The 25,399-nt window shown below is 43.7% G+C and overlaps 1 protein-coding gene across 2 annotated transcripts in view; it reads right to left on the minus strand.

The window, feature by feature from the left end:
• The window catches only part of rb1cc1 (RB1-inducible coiled-coil 1), a 283,146-nt gene that overhangs the window by 150,902 nt on the left and 106,845 nt on the right, over positions 1 to 25,399 (minus strand). For both annotated transcript variants that reach the window (XM_038809347.1, XM_038809345.1), the window contains exons 9-12: positions 22,509 to 22,695; positions 22,329 to 22,410; positions 17,418 to 17,482; positions 15,736 to 15,839 (exon numbers count right to left, since the gene is read on the minus strand). In XM_038809347.1, the coding sequence (XP_038665275.1) occupies positions 15,736 to 15,839; positions 17,418 to 17,482; positions 22,329 to 22,410; positions 22,509 to 22,695 (438 nt within the window). The remainder of the gene's footprint in view (positions 1 to 15,735; positions 15,840 to 17,417; positions 17,483 to 22,328; positions 22,411 to 22,508; positions 22,696 to 25,399) is intronic.

A 25,399-nucleotide genomic window follows, 5' to 3' on the forward strand; every position in this document is an offset into this window, starting at 1 on the left:
TGGAGGGAACTTGAATGTGGTGTTCTCATGCATCTGTTGCCCTTATCCTTTCAAAGTTACAGGTTTAGGTTTGGAATGTCATATTGAAGAGGCCTTGGTGAGCTGTTGGGAGTGTATATTTTAGATGGCACTCATTGCTGCCAATATGCACTGGTGATGGTAGATTGGGTGCCAATCAAGTGAGCTGGATGGTGTTGCAGTTCCTAAGTATTGTTGAAGCAAACTCAAACTTAAAAGTATTTTATCAAGCACCTGAAATGTAGAAGGATAAAGACTTGGTGAAGGTGAGTTGCGAATCACAGAATATCCAACCTTGATCTGCTAAAGTCCATTATATTTACATTACTAGTCAATGGTGACTACTGGGGAATTCAGTGATGGTAATACCATTGAATGTCATGGGGAGATGGTTAAACTCATTTAAATTTCATTTAGTTAAGCGTTGCCTTGATGTCAAGAGCTGACACTTTCATCTCATCTCTGGAATGCAGCTTTTTTTCTCCAGGTTTATGTGATAGATTCAAAATTGAGTCCGCAGGTCTTTGAGGTTCAACTGAAGACATGGAGCTTCATTTAGAGGATGTTAACACTACAGACTGCCCGTTTGCCCGCACAAACAGCCGCTGAAGTCAGGCAAACATTCTCTTCAAGTGGCCCTGTTCAACTACAAGGCTGCTTGTGAAGAAACACTAAAAACACTAAGATTAAATAACATTTTCTCCCCCTTTAAATCAGAGGTCCCTGACACAATAAGCAATATATTATCAATTAGCAACATGAACAATAACAGACAATATATCAGGTGTTTCAGAGGTCATCGTTCTGTGTGGTTGTCCGTGAACGCCAGGCATATGCTTTTAAGGACTAGCTGCGACTTCTGTGGTGTCTTTGGCTCAGTGTAAGCATCTTCAGGAGCTATCTTAACTGGAGTTGATGTGATCTAAGGCTGACTTGGTGTTTCATTCGCGATTGAGATGTATTTTTCCCCCAATAGGTTCGGTTAGAGTCAGGTTTGCAGCAAGGTCCAGGTCGTCTCTTGGCACAGCTGGATTTGGACCCACTGTAGGTTCTGCCTCTGGTGGGTTGGTTCTTGTTGCCAAACGTTGATCCACGTGTCTTCCCCATATTAATTGTCTCGGGATTGTACGGTGGTTGGGTTGGTCCTGTCTGTGCTAAGATGGGGGCGGGAATCCACTTTTCACTTGTGGCATAATTTCTTGCCAGAACTTCCTGACCCTGGTGATGTTTTGTCTTGTTCTCCCACCATTTAACCTGATCCTGCTTTACTCCTCAACAATTTGTTTTGTCTTGGGTGGTTTTAGCAAATTGAATGCTGTGCGTAGTTGCCATTTAACCATCAGCAGCCCCAGAGAAACTTGGGTTGTTAAATGCGTAGTCTTCCTGTACGGAGAGGAATTGACTCAAATGTTTAGATAGCCTTGTTCTCTGGTTACTTTAACGAATGTTTCATCATCGGTACAAAACATTCTGCAAGCCCATTTGTGGCAGGATGATAAGGAGAGGACTGGATGTGTTCAATTCTGTTCTCCTTCACGTAGTTATGAATTCCTGAGATATGAACTGTGGTCCATTATCGCTCACCAGTTGTTCAGGGTAACCAAATCTGTTGAAGATAGTGGCCGTGCAAAGTGTCCACTATTTCTTTTTATGTTTTTGTGCATGGCTTCTTCAGCTGTACCAGAGTCCCGAGGTGAAACACAACCCCTCCTTGCTACGTTCAGGAATGTTGGGACTTTCATATCTGCTGCGATTTTGTTAGCTTGAACAAAATCATCAAATCATTTTGTATATGAACTCCATCACTGCACAACCCGAGCTCAGCTCGTTGCCCTTTGTGTATTGCAACACCTCCAGATCTAAGTTTGTTGTTGCAAGGTACCTGTTGTACACCACTACCGAGTTCAGAGCATGTGGATTTTTTGGTTCCTATGGTGACTGCCACCGTTGTTTGGTTCCCCCCTCATCAGCTTTCATGTTTTTCATTATTTCTTCAGTGCATACAAATGCTGTTCACCTACCTCGGCACCAGTTTTTATGTGCTGGATTCAAGATAGAGTCTGTAGGTTTTCAAGGTTCAACCGAAAACGTAGAGCTTTATTTAAAGGTTAACACAACAGGCTGCAATTGTAGGCGCCCCATTTGCTCGCACAAACAGCCAATGACATTATCGGAACCGTTCTCTCCGTTCAGCAACAAGACTGCCTTGAGGAAACACTAAAACACTGAATACACAACAGTTTGAACCAAGGCTTTAATAAAGTCTGGAATCAAGTGGTTTAGCAGAATCTGAACTGATTGTCATAAAATGTCATTCTACAGGACTGCTGATGACACTTTTAATTACTTTGCTTTGAAATTAGACTAATGGGTTGGTAATCGGACTACTGTATTTGTTCTGCCTTTATATGGGCAATCTTTCACTTTATCAGGCAGACAACAGTGCTGTATCTGTACCGAACAGCTTGGTTAGAGGTGCTTGTCTGAAGGGCAAGTTCTTCAGTACTCCAGTTTGGATACAGGAAAGGCTATGAATCGTATGCACTCAGCTGTTTCTTGATATCATGGAGTGATGTAAAATTGGCTGAAGAATGTCATCCGTGTTGAGAGGATCTCCAGGAGGAGGATGAGATGGATGATTCACTAGATCCTTCTCACTGAAGGTGATGCAAACTCCTTCAACCTGGTCTTCAAAAAGATGCTTATGTTAAAAACGTTGTAGCATTTAACTATTCCAAGATCAATACCAACATCTAAAATGTATTGGATGTTTCACATTAGATCAAATGTCGGAACTTTTATTTGACACTCCAATTTTTCAATAAATTTTATTTTATTGAATTCTTGCATCAAGGTGAGGAATGTCAGAACTGGAGTCTGTCAATGCTATTCCCTTTTGGTGTTCGGTTTCTATGTTGAGCGCTTTTAGATCAGAATGCTTCTTTTACTTTGCCATATACTTGAGTTCCAATTTCAGAAAGAAGAATGTTCAGTCATATTTTGAGGTATTGGGACCAACTTTTTACAAAGAATTTGCACAAGTGGTTTTAATTTAACTGTTACAGTTCATCATTCTATTTCCAGCTATATCCTGGCCACCAAACAGAACTTGTTTGTTCGCTGGCTAGTTATTTAAGATGCATGTTAAAGCTAGGCAGACTAGTTTGTAGAATATCACTGTTAACAGATGACTCTTACTGATTCAACAAAGACTCTCAGTCATTTAGAGAAGAGGATAGCAGGAGATGTTTTTAGGGACCCACATCTCAAGTGGAGGAATCAGGGATACTAGTTTTGACAGGCCTAATACTGAATTACTGTATGAAAACAGAGTCAGGGCAGCCAACCAACTTCATGATCAAACAAGATAAAAATAAAGCAGCATACAAACACAATAATTAAAACGGAGAGGAGAGCTTGCCAGAGAAAGCTTGTTCACGAGCATTCAAAAACAAAAGGCTGACCAAAAAGCCAATATTGCCCGCTAATATAAGGTGGCACAATACGGTTCAGTAGGTTTTTGTGTAGAGAAGTGAAGTTCACCTAAGTAAGACTTAGGTACAAGTGTTAATCTGTATATCCATTTGTTATCTGTAAAATAAAAACACCTATTGCCTCAATAGATGGCCTTGCTATTCCTGACTTTTTAGTTCTTCTACTCAAATGTTTGGAGACGCACATACAGGGACATCTGTGAAAGTCAGCTATACGAATGCAGTTATTTTTCAATCTCTGTTATAGACTTACAAATTGCCAATTCATAGAAAATTCTAAGCATTTTTTATTTTATTTTTTAATTACAGTAGACCTGAACATAACAGGAACTAAGTCAAGATTATCCAAACTTATTTAAATTGAGAATCTTGTAACTTGCGTAAGTGACATGAAATAAAACCTAATACCGGCTCTAATCTTCAAAGATTTTTGACTAAATGCTGAGAAAGAGGATATCTAATGCCTATCCTTAAGGATTTGAATGTAACATGAAAGAAACAGATATGAGACTGTTATCCATTTAAAAGAAATGTGAAAATCACCATGGATTTTACTGGGCACAAACTGTAAGAGAAGCCAGATGAGCCAATTTTTTTTTTTAGTAGTTTCTTTTTACAATTTTTTTTTGTGATACAATTTACTAAGCTACATGACTAATACAAATGCATGGAAAATTTGGCAACATCTGGCCAAACACATTAAGGACAATTGTATTTGGTCTTGCAATTAAAGATAATTTGATGCATATTTAAGTATTGGTCCGATTTCCATCCCAATAGAACTTCAACTCATAAAACATATACTTTAATAAACCTTGGAGGCAACATGGTCTCTCCTCAAACACAATGGTAACAGTACCCAGCACTATCCAGGGCAAGCATTATACATCAGACTGATAAAGACAATAGTTAAAATGAAAGATTATAGAATATTTGTAGAATGTGAAAGGAACATTAGATGGTTCTGGCTGAAAAAATGTCTTAAAAAGGACTCATGTCCCCAGAATGCTGATTTTACACATGGTATGTGGAGGATAATTGAAAAAAAAAAAGCACTGTATCAAATATAAATATTAAATACAACTGTGTATCATTCTAAACTGTATTTGGAACAGCTATTTCATTGCACATCACATAATACTTTACCTACCTTTGGTATGCTATCTTTGCTGTTGTACCAATCAAATGATGTTCCCTAAATTAAAGTACCCATGAATTTGTTCTCAAATTCATGTCTAAGTTCATTGTTAAGAAACTGTAGCAGTGCAGACTTGGCTCGTATCACAAGGTAGAAAAAAACCCCAAAATACATTGACATTTAAGTTTTCCTCACTCTTCGATGCAATGCAATCCTCACATTAATTCATATTTTTCTTAATCCATACATTAGAAGGCAATTTGGGTTTTTTAATTTTTCGAACCAACAGTTCTATTCTAATGGATCAGAAATTAAGAGGCAAAACAGGAACAAACTTTAGTTTGTAATTTACATAGCACAAGTATGAGAAAGACTGGTCCTGAGGTAATTAATTTAAGATTTCTCAACTGTTTGTTTCAAAATACAAATATGAATGCAACAAAGTCAGTCAATAAAACTGGATGCGACTTTCTAAGTGATCTGACACCATCCCCAAATCAGAAAAGTTTGGCAGAGATTTCAGGCTTGGACGTCTAAGGCATCACTAAAGCCGAAGATGACACTGATGGCACGGGAACTAGTTCCATAAACAAAGCTGGTAAATGTAGAACTGTCTTTCAAACTGATCAGCCATCCACCTGGGGAAAATTGCAATGGTGTCAACATAAGCCTCAATGAAGCAATAGGCAATTTCAGCATCGAGGCTTCAGAAGGCATCTTACTTCTGGAGAAATAGATACCCTTTCTTGCTGACTAATGTGAAAACACCCAAGTAGATAAATAATGGTATGAACTAGACAACATCGCTGATTATCTTCAATATGTGGAAACTAGCTTTCAATAAGGTCGAAGTCTGTACTTGAGAATAACCTTTCTGTAATATCAATCAACCTACCTGCTTTAGTCACATGGCTTAGATGATTTAGCATTGAACCTCCTGATAAAACCTTATCTTTCTTTACAAGTTTTACGACTGAAGCAGGACGAGGTAATTCCAGTCCTGAAGGAAACCTCCGCTCCAGGGCACATAACCTGAAGTTACAAGAGTGCTTCCTTAATGCCTAGAGAAATTGTTGGAATATTTTTCTCATAAAAATTGACTTCCTTTAAATAAGACCACCATATCATTCTCCTACAGAACTGTTGTCAACTGTCACCATAAAACATTAATTGGGTACGAGTCAATTGTAAACATTATACACAGGCAACAGATTGCTTGATAACTTGTCGCAGGTAAAAAAACTTTCAAAGTTCTATCACTGTTAACTTTCAAAATATGAAAAAATGCAGAACACAACTGAGACCATTTCTAATCAGGATCAATGCTAACGATGGGAGGAAATGGTGGGTTTATGTCAAAAGACAAGTAAATAATAGAGTCCAAGACCTCAATCAATACTAAGGAAGTACTATACTGTCAAAGAAAACATGAGATCCCATGCTATCAAAAAGAGGTTCTATCAGTGTCTTGACAAAAATCACCTTAGTCAATGTCAAAAACAAGTTAATTAATATTTCATTTCACTGTTGACTGTGGCTTCTTGCTGTGCACAAAACAGCTTGCGGCACATTCAGCTATTGTCACTGGACTAATAAAATTACAGCATAAATGGAGAACATTCGGCCCAACACAGTGCTTCAACACTAGCTCTTCAATTTCAAATGTACAGCTAAAAGAATGCCCTAAAATGCATTAGACGCAAGGAGCCAATTACATAGAACAACAGAGAACATACAGTGCAGAAAGACGCCGTTCGGCTCATCGAGTCTACACCGACCCACTTAAGTCCTCACTTCCACCCTATCCCCGTAACCCAATGACCTCTCCTAACCTTTGTTTTTTGGGTCACTAAGGGTAATTTATCATGGCCAATCCACCTATCCTGCACATCTTTGGACTGTGGGAGGAAACTGGAGCACCCGGAGGAAACCCACGCAGACACGGCGAGAACGTGCAGACGCCGCACAGACAGTGACCCAGCGGGGAATTGAACCTGGGGCCCTGGCGCTGTGAAGCCACAGTGCTATCCACTTGTGCTACCATGCAGAGTGAGGAACAGATTGGGGAACAGATTTTGGAAAGGTGCAGAAGTCACAGGGTAGTAGTCATGGGTGACTTCAACTTCCCAAACATTGAGTGGAAACTCTTTAGATCAAACAGTTTGGATGGTGTGGTGTTTGTGCAGTGTGTCCAGGAAGCTTTTCTAACACAGTATGTATATTGTCTGACCAGAGGGGGGGCCATATTGGATTTGGTACTTGGTAATGAACCAGGGCAAGCAATAGATTTGTTAGTGGGGGAGCATTTTGGAGATAGTGACCACAATTCTGTGACTTTCATTTTAGTAATGGAGAGGGATAGGTGCGTGCAACAGGGCAAGGTTTATAATTGGGGGAAGGGTAAATACGATGCTGTCAGACAAGAACTGAAGTGCATAAGTTGGGAACATAGGCTGTCAGGGAAGAGACACAAGTGAAATGTGGAACTTGTTCAAGGAACACATACCTTGATATGTTTGTCCCTGTCAGGCAGGGAAGAGAATGTCGAGTGAGGGAACCATGGTTGACAAGAGAGGTTGAAAGTCTTGTTAAGAGGAAGACGGAGACTTATGTAAGGCTGAGGGAACAAGGTTCAGACAGGGCGCTGGAGGGATACAAGATAGCCAGGAGGGAACTAAAGAAAGGAATTAGGAGAGCTAAGAGAGGGCATGAAAAATCTTTGGCAGGTAGGATCAAGGAAAACCCCAAGGCCTTTTACACATATGTGAGAAATATGAGAATGACTTGCGCGAGGGTAGATCCGATCAAGGACAGTAGCTGGAGATTGTGTATCGAATCTGAAGAGATAGGAGAGGTCTTGAACGAATACTTTTTTTTCAGTATTTACGAATGAGAGGGGCCATATTGTTGGAGAGGACAGTGTGAAACAGACTGGTAAGCTCGAGGAGATATTTGTTAGGAAGGAAGATATGTTGGGCATTTTGAAAAACTTGAAGATAGACAAGTCCCCGGGGCCTAATGGGATATATCCAAGGATTCTATGGGAAGCAAGAGATGAAATTGCAGAGCCGTTGGCAATGATCTTTTCGTCCTGTCAACAGGGGTGGTACCAGGGGATTGGGGAGTGGCAAACGTCGTGTCCCTGTTCAAAAAAGGAAATAGGGATAACCCTGGGAATTACAGGCCAGTTAGTCTTACTTCGGTGGTAGGCAAAGTAATGGAAAGGGTACTGAGGGATAGGATTTCTGAGTATCTGGAAAGACACTGCTTGATTAGGGATAGTCAGCACGGATTTGTGAGGGGTAGGTCTTGCCTTACAAGTCTTATTGAATTCTTTGAGGAGGTGACCAAGCATGTGGATGAAGGTAAAGCAGTGGATGTAGTGTACATGGATTTTAGTAACGCATTTGATAAGGTTTCCCCATGGTAGGGTTATGCAGAAAGTAAGGAGACATGGGATAGTGGGAAATTTGGCCAGTTGGATAACGAACTGGCTAACCGATAGAAGTCAGAGAGTGGTGGTGGATGGCAAATATTCAGCCTGGAGCCCAGTTACCAGTGGCGTTCCGCAGGGATCAGTTCTGGGTCCTCTGAAGATCATAGATCTTTGAAATGTTTGTGATTTTCATTAATGACTTGGATGAGGGAGTTGAAGGATGGGTCAGTAAATTTGCAGACGATACGAAGATTGGTGGAGTTGTGGATAGTGAGGAGGGCTGTTGTCGGCTGCAAAGAGATATAGATAGGATGCAGAGCTGGGCTGAGAAGTGGCAGGTGGAGGTCAACCCTGAAAAGTGTGAGGTTGTCCATTTTGGAAGGACAAATACGAATGCGGAATACAGGGTTAACGGTAGGATTCTTGGCAATGTGGAGGAGCAGAGAGATCTTGGGGTTTATGTTCATAGATCTTTGAAAGTTGCCACTCAGGTGGATAGAGCTGTGAAGAAGGCCTATGGTGTGCTCGCGTTCATTAGCAGAGGGATTGAATTTAAGAGCTGTGAGGTGATGATGCAGCTGTACAAAACCTTGGTAAGGCCACATTTGGAGTACTGTGTGCAGTTCTGGTCGCCTCATTTTAGGAAGGATGTGGAAGCTTTGGAAAAGGTGCAAAGGAGATTTACCAGCATGTTGCCTGGAATGGAGAGTAGGTCTTACGAGGAAAGGTTGAGGGTGCTGGGCCTTTTCTCATTAGAACAAAAAAGGATGAGGGGCGACTTGATAGAGGTTTATAAGATGATCAGGGGAATATATAGAGTAGACAGTCAGAGACTTCTTCCCCGGGTGGAACAAACCATTACAAGGGGACATAAATTTAAGGTGAATGGTGGAAGATATAGGGGGGATGTCAGAGGTAGGTTCTTTACCCAGAGAGTAGTGGGGGCATGGAATGCACTGCCTGTGGAAGTATTTCAGTCGGAAACATTAGGGACCTTCAAGCGGCTATTGGATATGTACATGGATAATGGTAGAATGATGGGGTGTAGATTCATTTGTTCTTAATCTAGGATAAAAGTTCGGCAAAACATCGTGGGCCAAAGGGCCTGTTCTGTGCTGTATTTTTCTATGTTCTATGCTGCCCTTAAAATTCCCCATATGCCTTGCCTCTCCAAGCAGGTGAGCAAACCATGCTGTACAGTGAACAAAAATAAACAACGGTAGCTAGTCACATACACAGGGGAGAAATTAATTGAAAGATACCTTAATCAAATTAGGAGTAAGATAGTGGACTAGTTTGGAGCATACAAGCACTGGTCTGGGTCATTTGGGTTGAAAGCCCGATTTCAGTGCTGCACGTTCTACATAAATGATGAGCTGCAAACATACCAGAATAAAGAAACCTGAAGGAATTAATAATGTTGAAAATCAACTTTGATCACAACATAAGAAAGAAGGTAATCTAGAAGTCAATTAACATCCTTATTCAAGCACCTTAAAATACAAATTACAAAAATAAAGGTTGTTATTCAGCATACTCCGGGAATGGATTGCGTTGGTTAATCAAAAATGTCAATTAACAGGGAGTTACATTGGCTCAGACACAGGACAATTGCTGAACGGTTGCACTCAGTCTTTGAGGGATTGAGGGAAGAGAGGAAGCAGCTGAGCAGCAAAGGACTCAAAGGACAAATAACATGGGATCACAGTAAAACTTAAACCAAAAACATCACAATCACAAATACCTACCCGAACAGAAACTCTCACTAATTTGGGTACACAGCTTAACACAATACCCGTTTGCTCATTCTGAGTGGAACTGATAGTATATTACGATGTGAACAAATGCATTCTATGAATAAATGGTAAAATGCATATTATTGCAGTGTGTCCAGGGATGAGAATTTCTACCAAATGACGATTTCCAGTATCAGGGATTGGTTTCTGATCTTCAGGCAGGCTTTTAAAAAAAAAAATGAGCACAGCAATAACTATTGCTTCCAACCTTCCAGTGATATTCTGTGTTTCCAGCCAGACTTTTTCAAAAATAAAAACATTCAAACCGACAAGGATTGAGAGATATCAGAAATTTGGTACAATACCGGATAACAGCCTGAGGTGCAATGATAAACTGGCAACTTAGGCAATTTTGAAGCCTGGATGTATGAGAGAAATACCTGCCACAAACGGAGAATGGCACCCGTTCATCACAGATTGATCCACTTGTAACCACACTGGTGCCTTCGTCACACAAAATATTACTACTAGGTGCTCTCGTAGTAAATATTATACTATGGGCTGAATTGAATGATTGTGGTGGTGGCCTTGTTTACTGGCCAGAAGGTCGATGGCAACCCCATGGTAGTTATATCCAGGGACCTCAACAGGGCTAAATATCAATCAAACATTAACCATCCGCATTTGGGGTTCCTATGTCTTTAAAAGGAGAAGATCAGGCCAGAGTGCAGTCAAATTTTCAGCAGGCCACAGCAGCACCACCATAATCGGTAGCCACAGTTGGACTGCAGAAGGCTCGAAGTAGCAGCCATGAAGGAGACCCCCAGGAGACCGGTGCGTGTTGTGGGCTAACCAGAGCCTCAGGTAGGCTTCAGCAGGGTTCTGGTGGAAAGCAGGGGCTACTTTCACCTGGCAAAATCTCCTTGGGGCACAGGATGCCCAATCAAGGGGTCTCCTTCTGAACCCGAGTTTGCAGACAGATAGCCAGAGTATACCTAATAACAGCCTTGCAACATGGCATACAGTCCACTTCCCCTCCCCCACTGCTGGTAGAATACCTTCAATTAAGAGACTCAACTGGCCTCCGGACATTAAAATTGTCCTCAACCTTCCCTGCCCAACTTAATTAGGGGGAACAGGAATGATGACACTCTTCACACTGTACTTGCCCACACAATTATATGGCCTCCTCCATCTTTCAGATCACTCCCATCGGCAGAAATAAAACCCTGCCCTATAAGCAGTCAATTATTTTTAAGCGGTGAGGTTTCACTTATTGCAATAAGACTGCCCTCAACAAGAACTGCTGTACATACTCCTCACAAAGCAATAAAAAGGGCAGTTCATTTAAATACAAAAAGTATTGCAAGGAACACTTAGTCCATTATAGTTATTTCTGTGTTAATTCTGTACTGAACTAATCAACTAGGATGACCGTGTTCTCCCCGTGCCTGCATGATTTTCCTCCGGGAGCTTCTGTTTCCTCCCACAGTCCAAATGTGTGGTTAGGTGGATTGGCCTTGATAAAATTGTCCTTCTAGTGATGTGTAGGTTAGGTGGGCTTACGGGTAATAGGGTGGGGGAGTGGGCCGAGGTATAGTGCTCTTTCAAAGCGTCGGTGCAGACTCAATGGGCCAAATGGCCTATTCCTGCATTGTACGGATTCTGTGGTATGGATTCTAACTCTTGACCTATTTTCCTGCTCATTAATTAAACGCTTGAAGAATTTTCATGTCTTGTTGATTGTTCTAATTTATTTACTTTTGGAGAGTTGCACCAAACATTTCATATTCTAATAGTAAAGTCACCATAGTCTCTGATGATCATCTGCTTTCCACTTTAAGGGAGCGAGCCAACTGTGGTGATTTAACCCGAGGATCCCCACATTTCGGGTGAGGGGCAAGGTTGAGAACGAGGGCAAGGTTGAGAAGGCCGGCCTTCATGAATAACCTCAACCGCTACAGGAATTGAACGCATGCTGTTGGCCTCACTCTGCATCACAAACCAGCTGTGCAGCCAAATCAGCTAAACCAAGAGGAGTTTGTCTATTCCATGACTCATTTCTCCTAACGTCAGTATATTTACTGTGTTTCAATGTTATTCTGAAGCGGACAAAATTTAACAAAAGGACAAAAGTCCGCTGATTTTTAATACAAAACTATTAAAAATCAAGTTAGAAAGCTAAAAACTTTGATAAGCAATCTGAGACCTAGATTGTCCCATAGATGAATCATTCCTTTTCAATTCTAGGTGTTGTGCACCACCTCCTCGGTACTTGACTGGAAAAAGCCTAAATGAGCTCAAGTCATGTCGAGACACTCCAGTGGAAGAACAATCTCAATGGAGCCAAGTTGACATTTAAAAGATTTTACCCAGGTTTTCTCACATAACACAGCCTTAAGAATATCGCTTAACAAAGAAGCAATTTTGAAATTCATCCATTGCTCAGAGCACATTAAGCATAAGTCTCTGACACATGCCACCAAGAAAATTTTGGCTTTTTCTCTCTTTTCCCCAAATTAAAAAATCATAATAAAAATACTGGATAAACTCAGCAGGACTGGCAGCACCTGTAGAAAAAGAAACAGAGTTAACATTTCGATTCAGAACTGGAGTGGGGTAGAAATGTAATGGATTATATAGTTGGAGCAGGGGTGTAGGAGGTGGGGCAGAGTAGGTGGTCAAGGATGGGTTGAAGCTAAGGAGAGAAACATAGAAAATATGAGAAGGAGGAAGTCATTTAGCCCTTCGAGCCTGCTCTGCTAATCATTACGATCATGGCTGTTGTAACATGGGACAACAGAGGACTCACAATTTAGGTGTGAAGGGACTGGACAAGGAGATACAGAATGGAGACAAGATAGGAAAAAAAGAGCTCAGTGGAACAGAAACAGGCTGATACAATTGGTCGACCAAGACAGTACTTTTTGTGGATTTTGGAAAGGAGGTAGAAGTGTGGGGTTGGGGGACAGGGAGTTCAGAAGCTGTGGAGAGATCTCCAGATAAGATGTCAGTGACAGTCCTGGAAACAATAGCTTGATGTTCGGTGGTGGGGTCACGATCCATTTTGGGAGCAACTGTCTGAAAGTTAGCACTCAACCTCTGCAAAAGTAGAGGTCAGTGTGCCAGAAAACAGCATCACCTTTGTTAGCAGGTTTCATAACGAGCGCAGGGCTGTGCTGGAGAGAACGAGCGCAGGGCTGTGCTGGAGAGAACGGGCGCAGGGCTGTGCTGGAGAGAACGGGCGCGGGGCTGTGCTGGAGAGAACGGTGGCGGGGCTGTGCTGGAGAGAACGGGCGCGGGGCTGTGCTGGAGAGAACGGGCGCGGGGCTGTGCTGGAGAGAACGGGCGCAGGGCTGTGCTGGCGAGAACGGGCGCAGGGCTGTGCTGGAGAGAACGGGCGCGGGGCTGTGCTGGAGAGAACGGGCGCGGGGCTGTGCTGGAGAGAACGGGCGCGGGGCTGTGCTGGAGAGAACGGGCGCGGGGCTGTGCTGGAGAGAACGGGCGCGGGGCTGTGCTGGAGAGAACGGGCGCGGGGCTGTGCTGGAGAGAACGGGCGCGGGGCTGTGCTGGAGAGAACGGGCGCAGGGCTGTGCTGGAGAGAACGGGCGCAGGGCTGTGCTGGAGAGAACGGGCGCAGGGCTGTGCTGGAGAGAACGGGCGCAGGGCTGTGCTGGAGAGAACGGGCGCAGGGCTGTGCTGGAGAGAACGGGCGCAGGGCTGTGCTGGAGAGAACGGGCGCAGGGCTGTGCTGGAGAGAACGGGCGCAGGGCTGTGCTGGAGAGAACGGGCGCAGGGCTGTGCTGGAGAGAACGGGCGCAGGGCTGTGCTGGAGAGAACGGGCGCAGGGCTGTGCTGGAGAGAACGGGCGCAGGGCTGTGCTGGAGAGAACGGGCGCAGGGCTGTGCTGGAGAGAACGGGCGCAGGGCTGTGCTGGAGAGAACGGGCGCAGGGCTGTGCTGGAGAGAACGGGCGCAGGGCTGTGCTGGAGAGAACGGGCGCAGGGCTGTGCTGGAGAGAACGGGCGCAGGGCTGTGCTGGAGAGAACGGGCGCAGGGCTGTGCTGGAGAGAACGGGCGCAGGGCTGTGCTGGAGAGAACGGGCGCAGGGCTGTGCTGGAGAGAACGGCGCAGGGCTGTGCTGGAGAGAACGGGCGCAGGCTGTGCTGGAGAGAACGGGCGCAGGGCTGTGCTGGAGGAGGGATACGGGCGCAGGGCTGTGCTGGAGAGAACGGGCGCAGGGCTGTGCTGGAGAGAACGGGCGCAGGGCTGTGCTGGAGAGAACGGGCGCAGGGCTGTGCTGGAGAGAACGGGCGCAGGCTGTGCTGGAGAGAACGGGCGCAGGGCTGTGCTGGAGAGAACGGGCGCAGGGCTGTGCTGGAGAGAACGGGCGCAGGGCTGTGCTGGAGAGAACGGGCGCAGGGCTGTGCTGGAGAGAACGGGCGCAGGGCTGTGCTGGAGAGAACGGGCGCAGGGCTGTGCTGGAAGAGAACGGGCGCAGGGCTGTGCTGGAGAGAACGGGCGCAGGGCTGTGCTGGAGAGAACGGGCGCAGGGCTGTGCTGGAGAGAACGGGCGCAGGGCTGTGCTGGAGAGAACGGGCGCAGGGCTGTGCTGGAGAGAACGGGCGCAGGGCTGTGCTGGAGAGAACGGGCGCAGGGCTGTGCTGGAGAGAACGGGCGCAGGGCTGTGCTGGAGAGAACGGGCGCAGGGCTGTGCTGGAGAGAACGGGCGCAGGGCTGTGCTGGAGAGAACGGGCGCAGGGCTGTGCTGGAGAGAACGGGCGCAGGGCTGTGCTGGAGAGAACGGGCGCAGGGCTGTGCTGGAGAGAACGGGCGCAGGGCTGTGCTGGAGAGAACGGGCGCAGGGCTGTGCTGGAGAGAACGGGCGCAGGGCTGTGCTGGAGAGACGGGCGCAGGGCTGTGCTGGAGAGAACGGGCGCAGGGCTGTGCTGGAGAGAACGGGCGCAGGGCCTGTGCTGGAGAGAACGGGCGCAGGGCTGTGCTGGAGAGAACGGGCGCAGGGCTGTGCTGGAGAGAACGGGCGCAGGGCTGTGCTGGAGAGAACGGGCGCAGGGCTGTGCTGGAGAGAACGGGCGCAGGGCTGTGCTGGAGAGAACGGGCGCAGGGCTGTGCTGGAGAGAACGGGCGCAGGGCTGTGCTGGAGAGAACGGGCGCAGGGCTGTGCTGGAGAGAACGGGCGCAGGGCTGTGCTGGAGAGAACGGGCGCAGGGCTGTGCTGGAGAGAACGGGCGCAGGGCTGTGCTGGAGAGAACGGGCGCAGGGCTGTGCTGGAGAGAACGGGCGCAGGGCTGTGCTGGAGAGAACGGGCGCAGGGCTGTGCTGGAGAGAACGGGCGCAGGGCTGTGCTGGAGAGAACGGGCGCAGGGCTGTGCTGGAGAGAACCGGGCGCAGGGCTGTGCTGGAGAGAACGGGCTCAGGGCTGTGCTGGAGAGAACGGGCGCAGGGCTGTGCTGGAGAGAACGGGCGCAGGGCTGTGCTGGAGAGAACGGGCGCAGGGCTGTGCTGGAGAGAACGGGCGCAGGGCTGTGCTGGAGAGAACGAGCTCAGGGCTGTGCTGGAGAGAACGAGCTCAGGGCTGTGCTGGAGAGAACGAGCTCAGGGCTGTGCTGGAGAGAACGAGCTCAGGGCTGTGCTGGAGAGAACGAGCTCAGGGCTGTGCTGGAGAGAACGAGCTCAGGGCTGTGCTGGAGAGAACGAGCTCAGGGCTGTGCTGGAGAGAACGAGCTCAGGGCTGTGCTTCCCAAAAGAAAATCATACTTCAACCAGTGCCAATAAGCTATACACTTTATAATGTCTTCTTGAGTTACAGAACTAATTGTAATAAAGTGGATTCACACCCTTCGAGAACCATAACAAACTGCAAGTTCTGCCAACATTCGACTATGCAAGTTACCTGAGGAAAGGCTGAACTTCTGAAGGACAACATGACTGCAGAAACTGCAGATCGGCTAAAGATACCTCTGGAAGCTCAAAGTCAAACTTTCGTGGCTTGTATGTCTGTAACAATAAAAGTCAACAATTTCCCAGAATTCTATTATCTTCTTTTGAGTGTTCAACACATAATCACATTACAAAGAATTAAGTATTATGAACACGATAATAAATTAGTGCAAAATGTATTTTAGCATCAGTAGTTTGGGAAGAAATTGCAGTCTGAGGAATGCCTTATCTTGACAGATAGTGCTCTAAGGCATACAAGAGAGAATTTAAACTGCTATGCTTAATAAAACGTACAGTAAGAAGTCTTACAACACGAGGTTAAAGTCCAACAGAATTGTTTCAAATCACTAGGTTTTGGAGCACAGCTCCTTCCTCAGGTGAGCTCCGAAAGCTCGTGATTCAAAACAAACCTGTTGGACTTTAACCTGGTGTTGTAAGACTTCTTACTGTGTTCACCCCAATCCAACTCCGGCATCTCCACATCATAATAAAACGTAAACTGTTAATATTCATATGATGACATGTCAATTGAATAGATGCTTATTGTGATCACTGTTGAAATAAAGTTTTAAATTCGACTCTGCTCAAAGGAATTTTCATGACTGGACAAAGTCTCCAAATTGGAGGAAATAATGCCTCAGTTTTATAATATATCTGAATAAAGCACACATATAGTCTCACTGATAATATTTTCTGGCAAGGCAACTGAACTTGGTCATGATCAGAACCTACGCAATTCCTCGGTTCACACCTGAAACAGAGCTATATTTAGCTCCATTTATTCTCAAAAAGAATCCATAAACAAATATTTTACTTACTAAAAGCATTTCATGCAAATTTAAACAGCTGATAATAAAAACAGTTTACAAATACATTAGCTTTAAGCATAACCTCATAGGGAATGCTTAGAGGCCAATGGATTTGCATTTTAGGCCCTGCCAGCCAGGATCGGAGGTAGATGGTTGCTAAAATACTGCCACTGGATTATGTATTAGTTTCCATTTCCATCTTGCCCAGAGCCAGGATAAAGGGGGTGTGGTGGAGGAAGGCGGGTGGGTTACCGGGTGGGTTCCCACCCTCACACAGCAGTAGCCAAAAGAGTTGTCAAAATCACTTAAAGAAGGCTGACTGATGTTTTCCAGTTGGCCTCCAGGGGCGTGCACACAGTAGGGCCAATTAACTGCTTTGAGACCGTCACCCAGCAGCAGACCAAGTGGGACAGCACTCCAGGCAGGACTGGAGGCCTTTCCAGTCTGTTTGGTTGCTGCAGCAGCTCAAGACCTTGAGGGATCCTCTCCAAGAACAATAGAGCTGGGGTTAGGGTGCCTCCATTCTGACGCACCGTTTCCTTAATTTATCTTCCATTGTAGTCTGCTATTCCTTTTAAACCGGAATGTCTCCGTTTATTCTCCAGGTTTGGGAGCCCACCCATCATTGTCAATTGGAAAGCAAGCCTAAGCTTTTGGTCTAAGGAAGATCACACTGCGGAGTTCAGAACCCCACAGGAAAACTCTGCCTTACGGTTCAAACATTTTCTTAAAAATTCAACAAAACTTACTGCAAAAGCTCAATGATTTAAAATATTTGAACAAATTTAATACATTGATTCTACAGACAGAAGTTACTTATACGTACACAAAAGGATGATGGCGGCCATGAGTCAAGCCCCTTAAACAAACGATTTCTAAGAAATGATCTTCCTGTGGGAGGAGAAGCCTTAGTATAAATATACAATGGTAGACTTGAAACGTCAAACAACTTACATAAAATATGTTGTATGAAAACATTTAAGTGAGCAAATAGATCCCGATAGCTGAGCTAGATAAGGCAGTGATGAGCAAGCCAAATCAGGCAAGTTTATGTTCGATTAATGTTCATGCTGAATAGCAAAGCCAGAAACAATTGGGCACAGCATCATAAGGTTAGAAAATGTCTAGTGATGGTGGTGGGGAGGCGCCAGACAGATCAGCCCACATTTCTGCTTTTGACTTTTATTCAATAATGCCTTTACTATTGTGTGAAGGCAGGACGAGGTTGCAACATAGTTCAGATGAATGGTTCTCAGCCACTGTTTATATCTGAACCCTGACAATGATCATTTAGACAAACTATCGCAGGGCACACAATGTGCATGAAATGTACCCAGCAAAGTTAACATCCAAAAAGGAGATTCAAGAGGAGAAAATTTACAACTAAAAGTAATCCAACCAGTGTTCACCATTTTCATGCTCAGGCATACACTGTCCATTGTGTTTATTATTCAAAGCATAGGAAAAGCATTTAGTGTGCATCGACATCTCTCTAAGTCGTAACTATGTACCCAATATGAAAACTATGGTCAGGTTGAATTTCCTCCAGGGAAATACTGGCAAGATAATGCTAATCTGTTTGGTATTCAGAAAAATTCTGAAGCTGTGTCATTCAAGATCTAGTTGAGCTTAACCCAAAAGTATAGCCATGGGGTTCGAGTTGGGCATTAACTGAACTAGCCCTACAAATACACACACTTCAATCTCAATCTTAACTAGATCACTTGCACTGCTACTAATACCCTCATTATTTTTACTTGCATACATCTCCAGCTATATTCTGCAAGAACACCAAAACTCCATCATGCATTTCTGAACCCAAACAAATCCCATTCACTAATATGCAAGTTTTACTGATCACAGCTGAACTGACCAGAATTCTAATCATTGTCCTCTTTTAAAGATCTCACATAGTATGCCTCAAATCTACCAGTACAACACTGTTCTGGACCATAGTTCAGCATACCTTGTACTCTTCTGTTTCTGGACTCCAGCGGATTCTCCTCCATTTATTCAGAGTGGCAGAAACTCACTATACTTCTGAAATTTGCTCCCTCACCTCCTGTGTTACTACATCCTTTTCTGCATTCAAAGACCTGCACAAAACGGATCATTCCAACCGAAGCTTCAATCAACTTCCTAAACCATTTCCCTATCCAACAGTAACATAGATTTAAAGAGCATCTTTAATATGGTGCAATAGTCCAAGGTGCTTCACACAAGTAATAATAATCTTTATTGTCACAAGTAGGCTTACATTAACATTGCAATGAAGTTACTGTGAAAAGCCCCTAGTCGCCACATTCCGGCGCCTGTTCGGGTACACAGAGGGAGAATTCAGAATATCCAATTCACCTAGCAGCACATCTATCAGCACTTGTGGGAGGAAACCGGAGCACCCTGACACAACTCATGCAAACAAGGGGAGAATGTGCAGACTCCACACATTCAGTGGCCAACGTTGTGAGTATCTGATTTAATTATTCTTATGTTTTAGAGATGTAACTTTTGTTTTAGGATTGGAATTTAATTTTGCATGCAGTGGTAAAACCGGATTGAGAAAGTGGTAAATAATTGAAATGATTGTAAACCAAACAGGCCGGATTTAATTGCAGTCTGATGCACGGTCAATCACTACTGAAGCAAGGTTATAGTCCAATTGAAGACTTTAATGAACAAGCAGTTACCCCAACAGCTCCGGTACAGAATGACTGCTGTGGGTGAAACACAGACTCTTATGCCCCGCCTGCTGGGTGGAATCAGCAGATAGGTTCTACCACTCATACTACAGTATGAGGTACATCCCACCTAGGTACCGCAATACCCCTAATATAGCCTACGACACAGTCAAAAAGGTGACCTGTACTTATTCAATGAAGGTCAGAGTTAGAAATTGAAAGCCCTAAGCTATCGACGACCCATCTTTGTGCTTTTGGTAGTGCCAGGTTGTCTATGATTATTTCAACATTGGGGGCAGCAGGGTAGCAAGGGGGCAGCAGGGTAGCATGGTGGTTAGCATAAATGCTTCACAGCTCCAGGGTCCCAGGTTCGATTCCCGGCTGGGTCACTGTATGTGTGGAGTCTGCACGTCCTCCCCCTGTGTGCGTGGGTTTCCTCCGGGTGCTCCGGTTTCCTCCCACAGTCCAAAGATGTGCGGGTTAGGTGGATTGGCCATGCTAAATTGCCCGTAGTGTCCTAATAAAAGTAAGGTTAAGGGGGGGGTTGTTGGGTTACGGGTATAGGGTGGATACGTGGGTTTGAGTAGGGTGATCATGGCTCGGCACAACATTGAGGGCCGAAGGGCCTGTTCTGTGCTGTACTGTTCTATGTTCTATGTTCTAAGAGTAAAATTATTTATGCAGTTCCCAAATCAAAGAAGCTAAAAGTAGCATTATAAAGGAGGTTTCTTGGTAGCATCAAGAAGTTTGGAAAAAGGGCAATGACATCAATTCAAAACATTAATTTCTCATATTGATCACTGAAATAAACGGTTCTTTTGAGGGGAGGTAATTAATTTAATTTGTGTTTGGAACATGCCGATGAATGTTACATTGGAATGGAGATGGCTGTGAGGTTTAGGAAGGTTCCTTTGTTTAATTTATTGGTGTTTATTTGCTTGCAGAAAAGATAAGTCAGCAGTGGAACGAGAATTGTATTGGAGCTATGAGAACACACGGGGGGAAAACAAGTCCGATCCAAAGTCAGGACAAGGAGCAAAGAGGCCATTAGGAACCAGGACTGTTCTTGATTTTTAAATCATTTAGCAAAAAGGCAGTGAGGCCCCAAGCTTGAGTTGAGAAGTCCATAGCACTGAAGTTTTAAAGGAAAGCTGTGAAGTTCACTTAGCCAAAAGCTAATGAAAGGATCCCCATGAAATCTCTTACCTCGGGAATAGCTGGAACACTGGGGAGAAACAAAAATAAGGGGAGAAGTAACAGAGAACTATATTTTATTCTACCAGCATTGACAAACCATAGCATTGTTGGTAGTTTTAGCTTTGGGGTTTTTTTAATGCAGAAAAGCTGTTTTTTGTTTAAAAGCTTGAATATTGGGGGCACAGTTCATTCAATTAAACAGTGTCCAGACTAAAGATCCATACCAGGACCGTAACACAAAAACTCTCAAACAAAATTTGACACCAAGCCATTAGAAAGGGATACTAAAGAAGATGAGCAAAATTTGGGTCAAAGAAGTCAGCTTTGAGTCTTAAAGAGGCAACCACAGACAGGCATGGAAAGCGAATTCCACAGATCAGCATTCGATTCTAGATGTACAGGGGATGAAGGACAGAACAAAAACCTAATCTTTGCACACATGTAAACTCTTATTTGTAAAGACAAGCAATCTCGAAACCAAATAACCGGTTTTATTATGTTCCTAGAAGCATAAGTGAATCCTCAGTTAATCCCATTTGAATATAATTAAACACTCAATTAATGTAATAATAATAATCTTTATTGCCACAAGTAGGCTTACATTAACACTGCAATGAAGTTACTGTGAAAAGCCCCTAGTGGCCACATTCCATCCCTGTTCGGGTACAGAGAGGGAATTCAAAATGTCCAATTCACCTAACAGCACGTCTTTTGAGACTTGTGGGAGGAAACTCCGCGGAGCACGTGGAGTAAACCCATGCAGACATGGGAGAGCGTGCAGACTCCGCACAGACAGTGACGCAAGCCAGGAATCAAACCTGGGACCCGTACAATTAACAGTCAGAGCTTGAACTGAAGCCGTGGTGCTGCTGGAGGCCCAATTTAAATCAGAAATACAGGTTAGAATTTAAACAGCTTTAGATGGGAGACCGCCTGGGAATACCAGTCACAGTAGACTAAGACTGCGGCCATACTAGTCTGAAAATGCCAGATCTTGTCTTCTCTTGGAAGCTAAGCAGACTCAGGCCTGGTTAGTACTTGGATGGGAGAATTGAAACAGCGTAGAGATGTTAGAAGGCTGCAGGACTAGAAAAGGTTAAAGTAGAGAGGGGGAAGGGGATAAAGGTATTTAAAAATAAGGTAGAGAATTTAGCAAATTGGGACATTGCAAATTGGGAGACAATGCACATAATATTAATCTTTATTATTGTCACAAGTAGGCTTACAGTAAGACTGCAACAATGTTACTGTGAAAATCCCACAGTCGCCACACTCGGGCGCCTGATCGGGTACACGGAGGGAGAATTCAGAATTTCCAATTCACCTAACAAGCACATTTTCCGGGACTTGCGGGAGGAAACCGGAGTACCCGGAGGAAACCCACGCAGACACGGGGAGAACATGCAGACTCTGCACAGACAGTGACCAAGTCAGGAATCAAACCTGGGACCCTGGCACTGTGAAGCAACGGTGCTAACCACTGTGCTATTGTGCTGCCCATTAACCAGCTCAAGGGTTCAATCGATTCTTTCTGCCACTATGGAAATTGTTGCTACACAAGTGTAAATTGCTGACAGCTATCAAATACATGACAGCAAACAGTTGGAAAAACCTAAAAGTTGGCTTGAGAAGTACAATATATTAAAGACAGTTTTTATAAATTGCATTCAGAACATGCCAAGAAAATCATATTCATTAAATTAAAGGTTACAGAAAATGTATGAAGAAAAAACCCCGCAAATATCACATATGAACAAGAGAAACATCATGATTTACATATTCCTAATGTGTCAAGAGCAGACTGCTAATATTCCCATTTTGACTTCATGCAATGACCCTGGGTAGTGGAGAAATTAACTTACTAAACAGCTTTCCAAATGATTCCCTTTTTGCTCGTTCAGCTTCGTAGAGTTGCTTTCCTTCTTTTACAAGAGCACTGGCCCACTTTAAGGGGAAAAAAAGTGAATTATTTTGTTAATTTTTAAAAATGTTACATATGAATAGTATTGTATGGAGATTTAGACCAGAATTGATTAACATACCTCCCTGTAATGTTTAGTGAACATTTTCCGCCTTACTACCTCAACAACAGCTAGGCAGTACATTTGAGGAACAGTGCTAAGTGCCTCAACAATTCGGACTCTCTCTTGCAGTTCTGTCAGAAGTCGTAGCAAAGCCTGGAGTTTTTCACCATTTTGATCTGCGTGAAGCATCACATAACAGCACCACCTAACAAAGACACATCTGAATCAGCACTAAATCACTGTGCAATTTTGAAACAGTGTGTGAAAAGTTTGTAACGGTGAAATCTATACAAAATTTCTACGATGGAATTCCGACAAATTTAACTATTTTATGATAAGTAATGGGACACAATTTGTTGCAGAGAATGAACTTAAAATCATTTCCTTGGCAAGTTGCTGAAAATGTGAAATGATAATGTCACCTCAAGGGGAAAAAAAACATTTGGTAAACAGGGCAAACATCTGTGTATGTCTTTAACAAATCAGATTAAAAGATTGTGAAATTAACAGCTCAAGGGCCAAAAGAAAGTGTGCATTAGAGTGAGCGAATTCAATGTCAAAGTAGGTATAAAAGTGGAAATGGTGCAGGGGCAGGGAGGTCACAGTCATCCTGCGCATTTTAAAAGAAAAAAAGATAGCAAGATTCTAATTTTGTGAAGCTTAAGGCAAAACAACAGATCTCTGATGGCAATCTATAGATTTCAATGTTTTATTCCACATCTGCCCTCACCTGAAATACCTGTATTATTTGCATATAAATAAAGTATCATTAGCTTCATCTTCATTTTGACAGCAAATTAACAATACACCGCACTAACATATCTGAAGGTGACATTTGTAGGAAATAAATATACTATAAATTAATTACAGATTTCAATACTTTACAATGTTTTTTTCAGTGTTTTCTTTGAAGGTATACAGTAACCAGTCATCACATATATCTATAATGGTCTTCACATGAAGGAATAATCCCTGCACCATCAGTGAATCTAAATTACTGTTATTCACCTCCCAGTCGCAGGTACGCCATCGGCCCATCGCAGAATCATCTTTCTCCACAAATTTGTGGAGTCTCACGATCACCGCCCAGCTCCCAGCTCTAGGCTTCTGTCTCAGGGACCTATGCGCTCAGTCCACTTCAGGTGCCTTATTTAGCATTAGGGATTTGAGGAACTTATTTTTCACCCAGAGGGTGGTGGTAGTCTGGAATGCACAGCCAAGTGCTGGAAAGTAGGATTAGTGCAGGGTTCATGTAGTTTTGTCGCTGCATACGTGAAGGGCCTCTTCTGTACTGTATGATTTTAAATCTGCAAAGATTTGTGATAGATCAGAAGACTGGCCAGATTTTTAAGATCCAATGCCTTAAAAAGAGAGGGAGCGTCGAGTACGAGGGAAAGCTAACGAGTAATATAAAAAAATAGTAAGAGTTTCTCCAAATATTTAAATCGGAAAACATAGCTAAATGGCTCGAGAGCGAATCTAGGAAATTAAAGAAATCATGGAGGTGTTGAACAGCTATTTTGTCTCTATTTTCACTTTCAAAATTTCCAAAAATACTTGAAAATCAAGGGAAGGCGAAGATTGGAACATAAAACAAATCACCATCACCAGGGAAATAAATGCTGGGAAACTATCAGACCCAGAGGCTAACAAGTCCCGAGGACCTGAAGGCCTGCATCCTAGGGTCTTAAAATAAGTGGTTGCAAGGATAGCAGAGGCACTGGTTATAACCTTCCAAAATTGGAAGGGTCCCAGTGAATGAATTGTAAAGTAGTGAATGTAGCACCTTTATTCAAGAGAGGAGGAAGACAGAAAAACGAAAACCACAGGCCAATTAGCAGAACATCTGTCACAGGGAAATTGCTAGTTCCATCATGCATGAAACAAACCTGCAGCTGTGGCATATGACAATTTCCAAACTGCATTAGATAGATGCTACATTAAATATTACAACACAGAAGGATAAAGTGGATGGGGCAGGCAACACTGTAGCACAAATATAGGATTATTTAACTAACAGGAAACAGAGAAGGGATAAATTGGTGTTTGAGTTGGCAACTTGTAACTAGTGGAATGCCACAGGGATCAGTGCTGGGGCCTCAACTATTCAAAATCTACAATGGTTAGCACGGCTGCCCACGGCGCTGAGGACCCGGGTTTGAATCCCGGCCCAGGGTCCCTGTCCCGTGTGGAGTTTGTACATTCTACCCCACAACCCAAAGATGTGTAGGGTAGGTGGAATGGCCACACTAAATTGCCCCCGAATTGGAAAAAAATATGGGGTACTCTAAATTAAAACAAAAAAAACTGTTCAGAATCTATATAAATAGAAGGCCATTCATATGTGGAATTATCTTCCCCAGAAAGCAGCGGAGGCACAGCCATTGAATTTAATCAAGGCTTGAATTAGATTTTTGATAGACAAGGGGGATAAAAAGGTGGAGTTGAGACCATAACCAGGTCAATCATGATCATGTTGAATAGGATAGCACATTCGGGCCAAATGGCCTACTCATGGTCCTAAGTCCTGTGTTCTCGTATGTGTATACACACACACACACACACACACACACACACACACACATTAGTAAATGTTTCAGAGAGCAAATAGAGTGACCTATATTTAAGTTACTATTTTGTTTTAACATTTAAGCTGCAATGTACAACAATCATAAACTGCTGGCATTGGAAATTTCAAAACAATGCTCATGTTTGAAGATTAAATATCCCCTATTCCAAGTTCAGAATGGGTCCAAAAATAATGGTAATTGTGTTGACAGGATTATATATGGTGCTGAGGAACAATTTAAAAGATACCTTAAACAGTTCAAAAGATGGGGGCATCAGTTCCTACACCCACAGTGCCTTAAGCAGAGTATATACCTGTTGTATATTTAGCATATTTTAGG

Source organism: Scyliorhinus canicula, chromosome 10, assembly GCF_902713615.1.
Source record: "Scyliorhinus canicula chromosome 10, sScyCan1.1, whole genome shotgun sequence".
Classification (NCBI taxonomy): domain Eukaryota; kingdom Metazoa; phylum Chordata; class Chondrichthyes; order Carcharhiniformes; family Scyliorhinidae; genus Scyliorhinus; species Scyliorhinus canicula.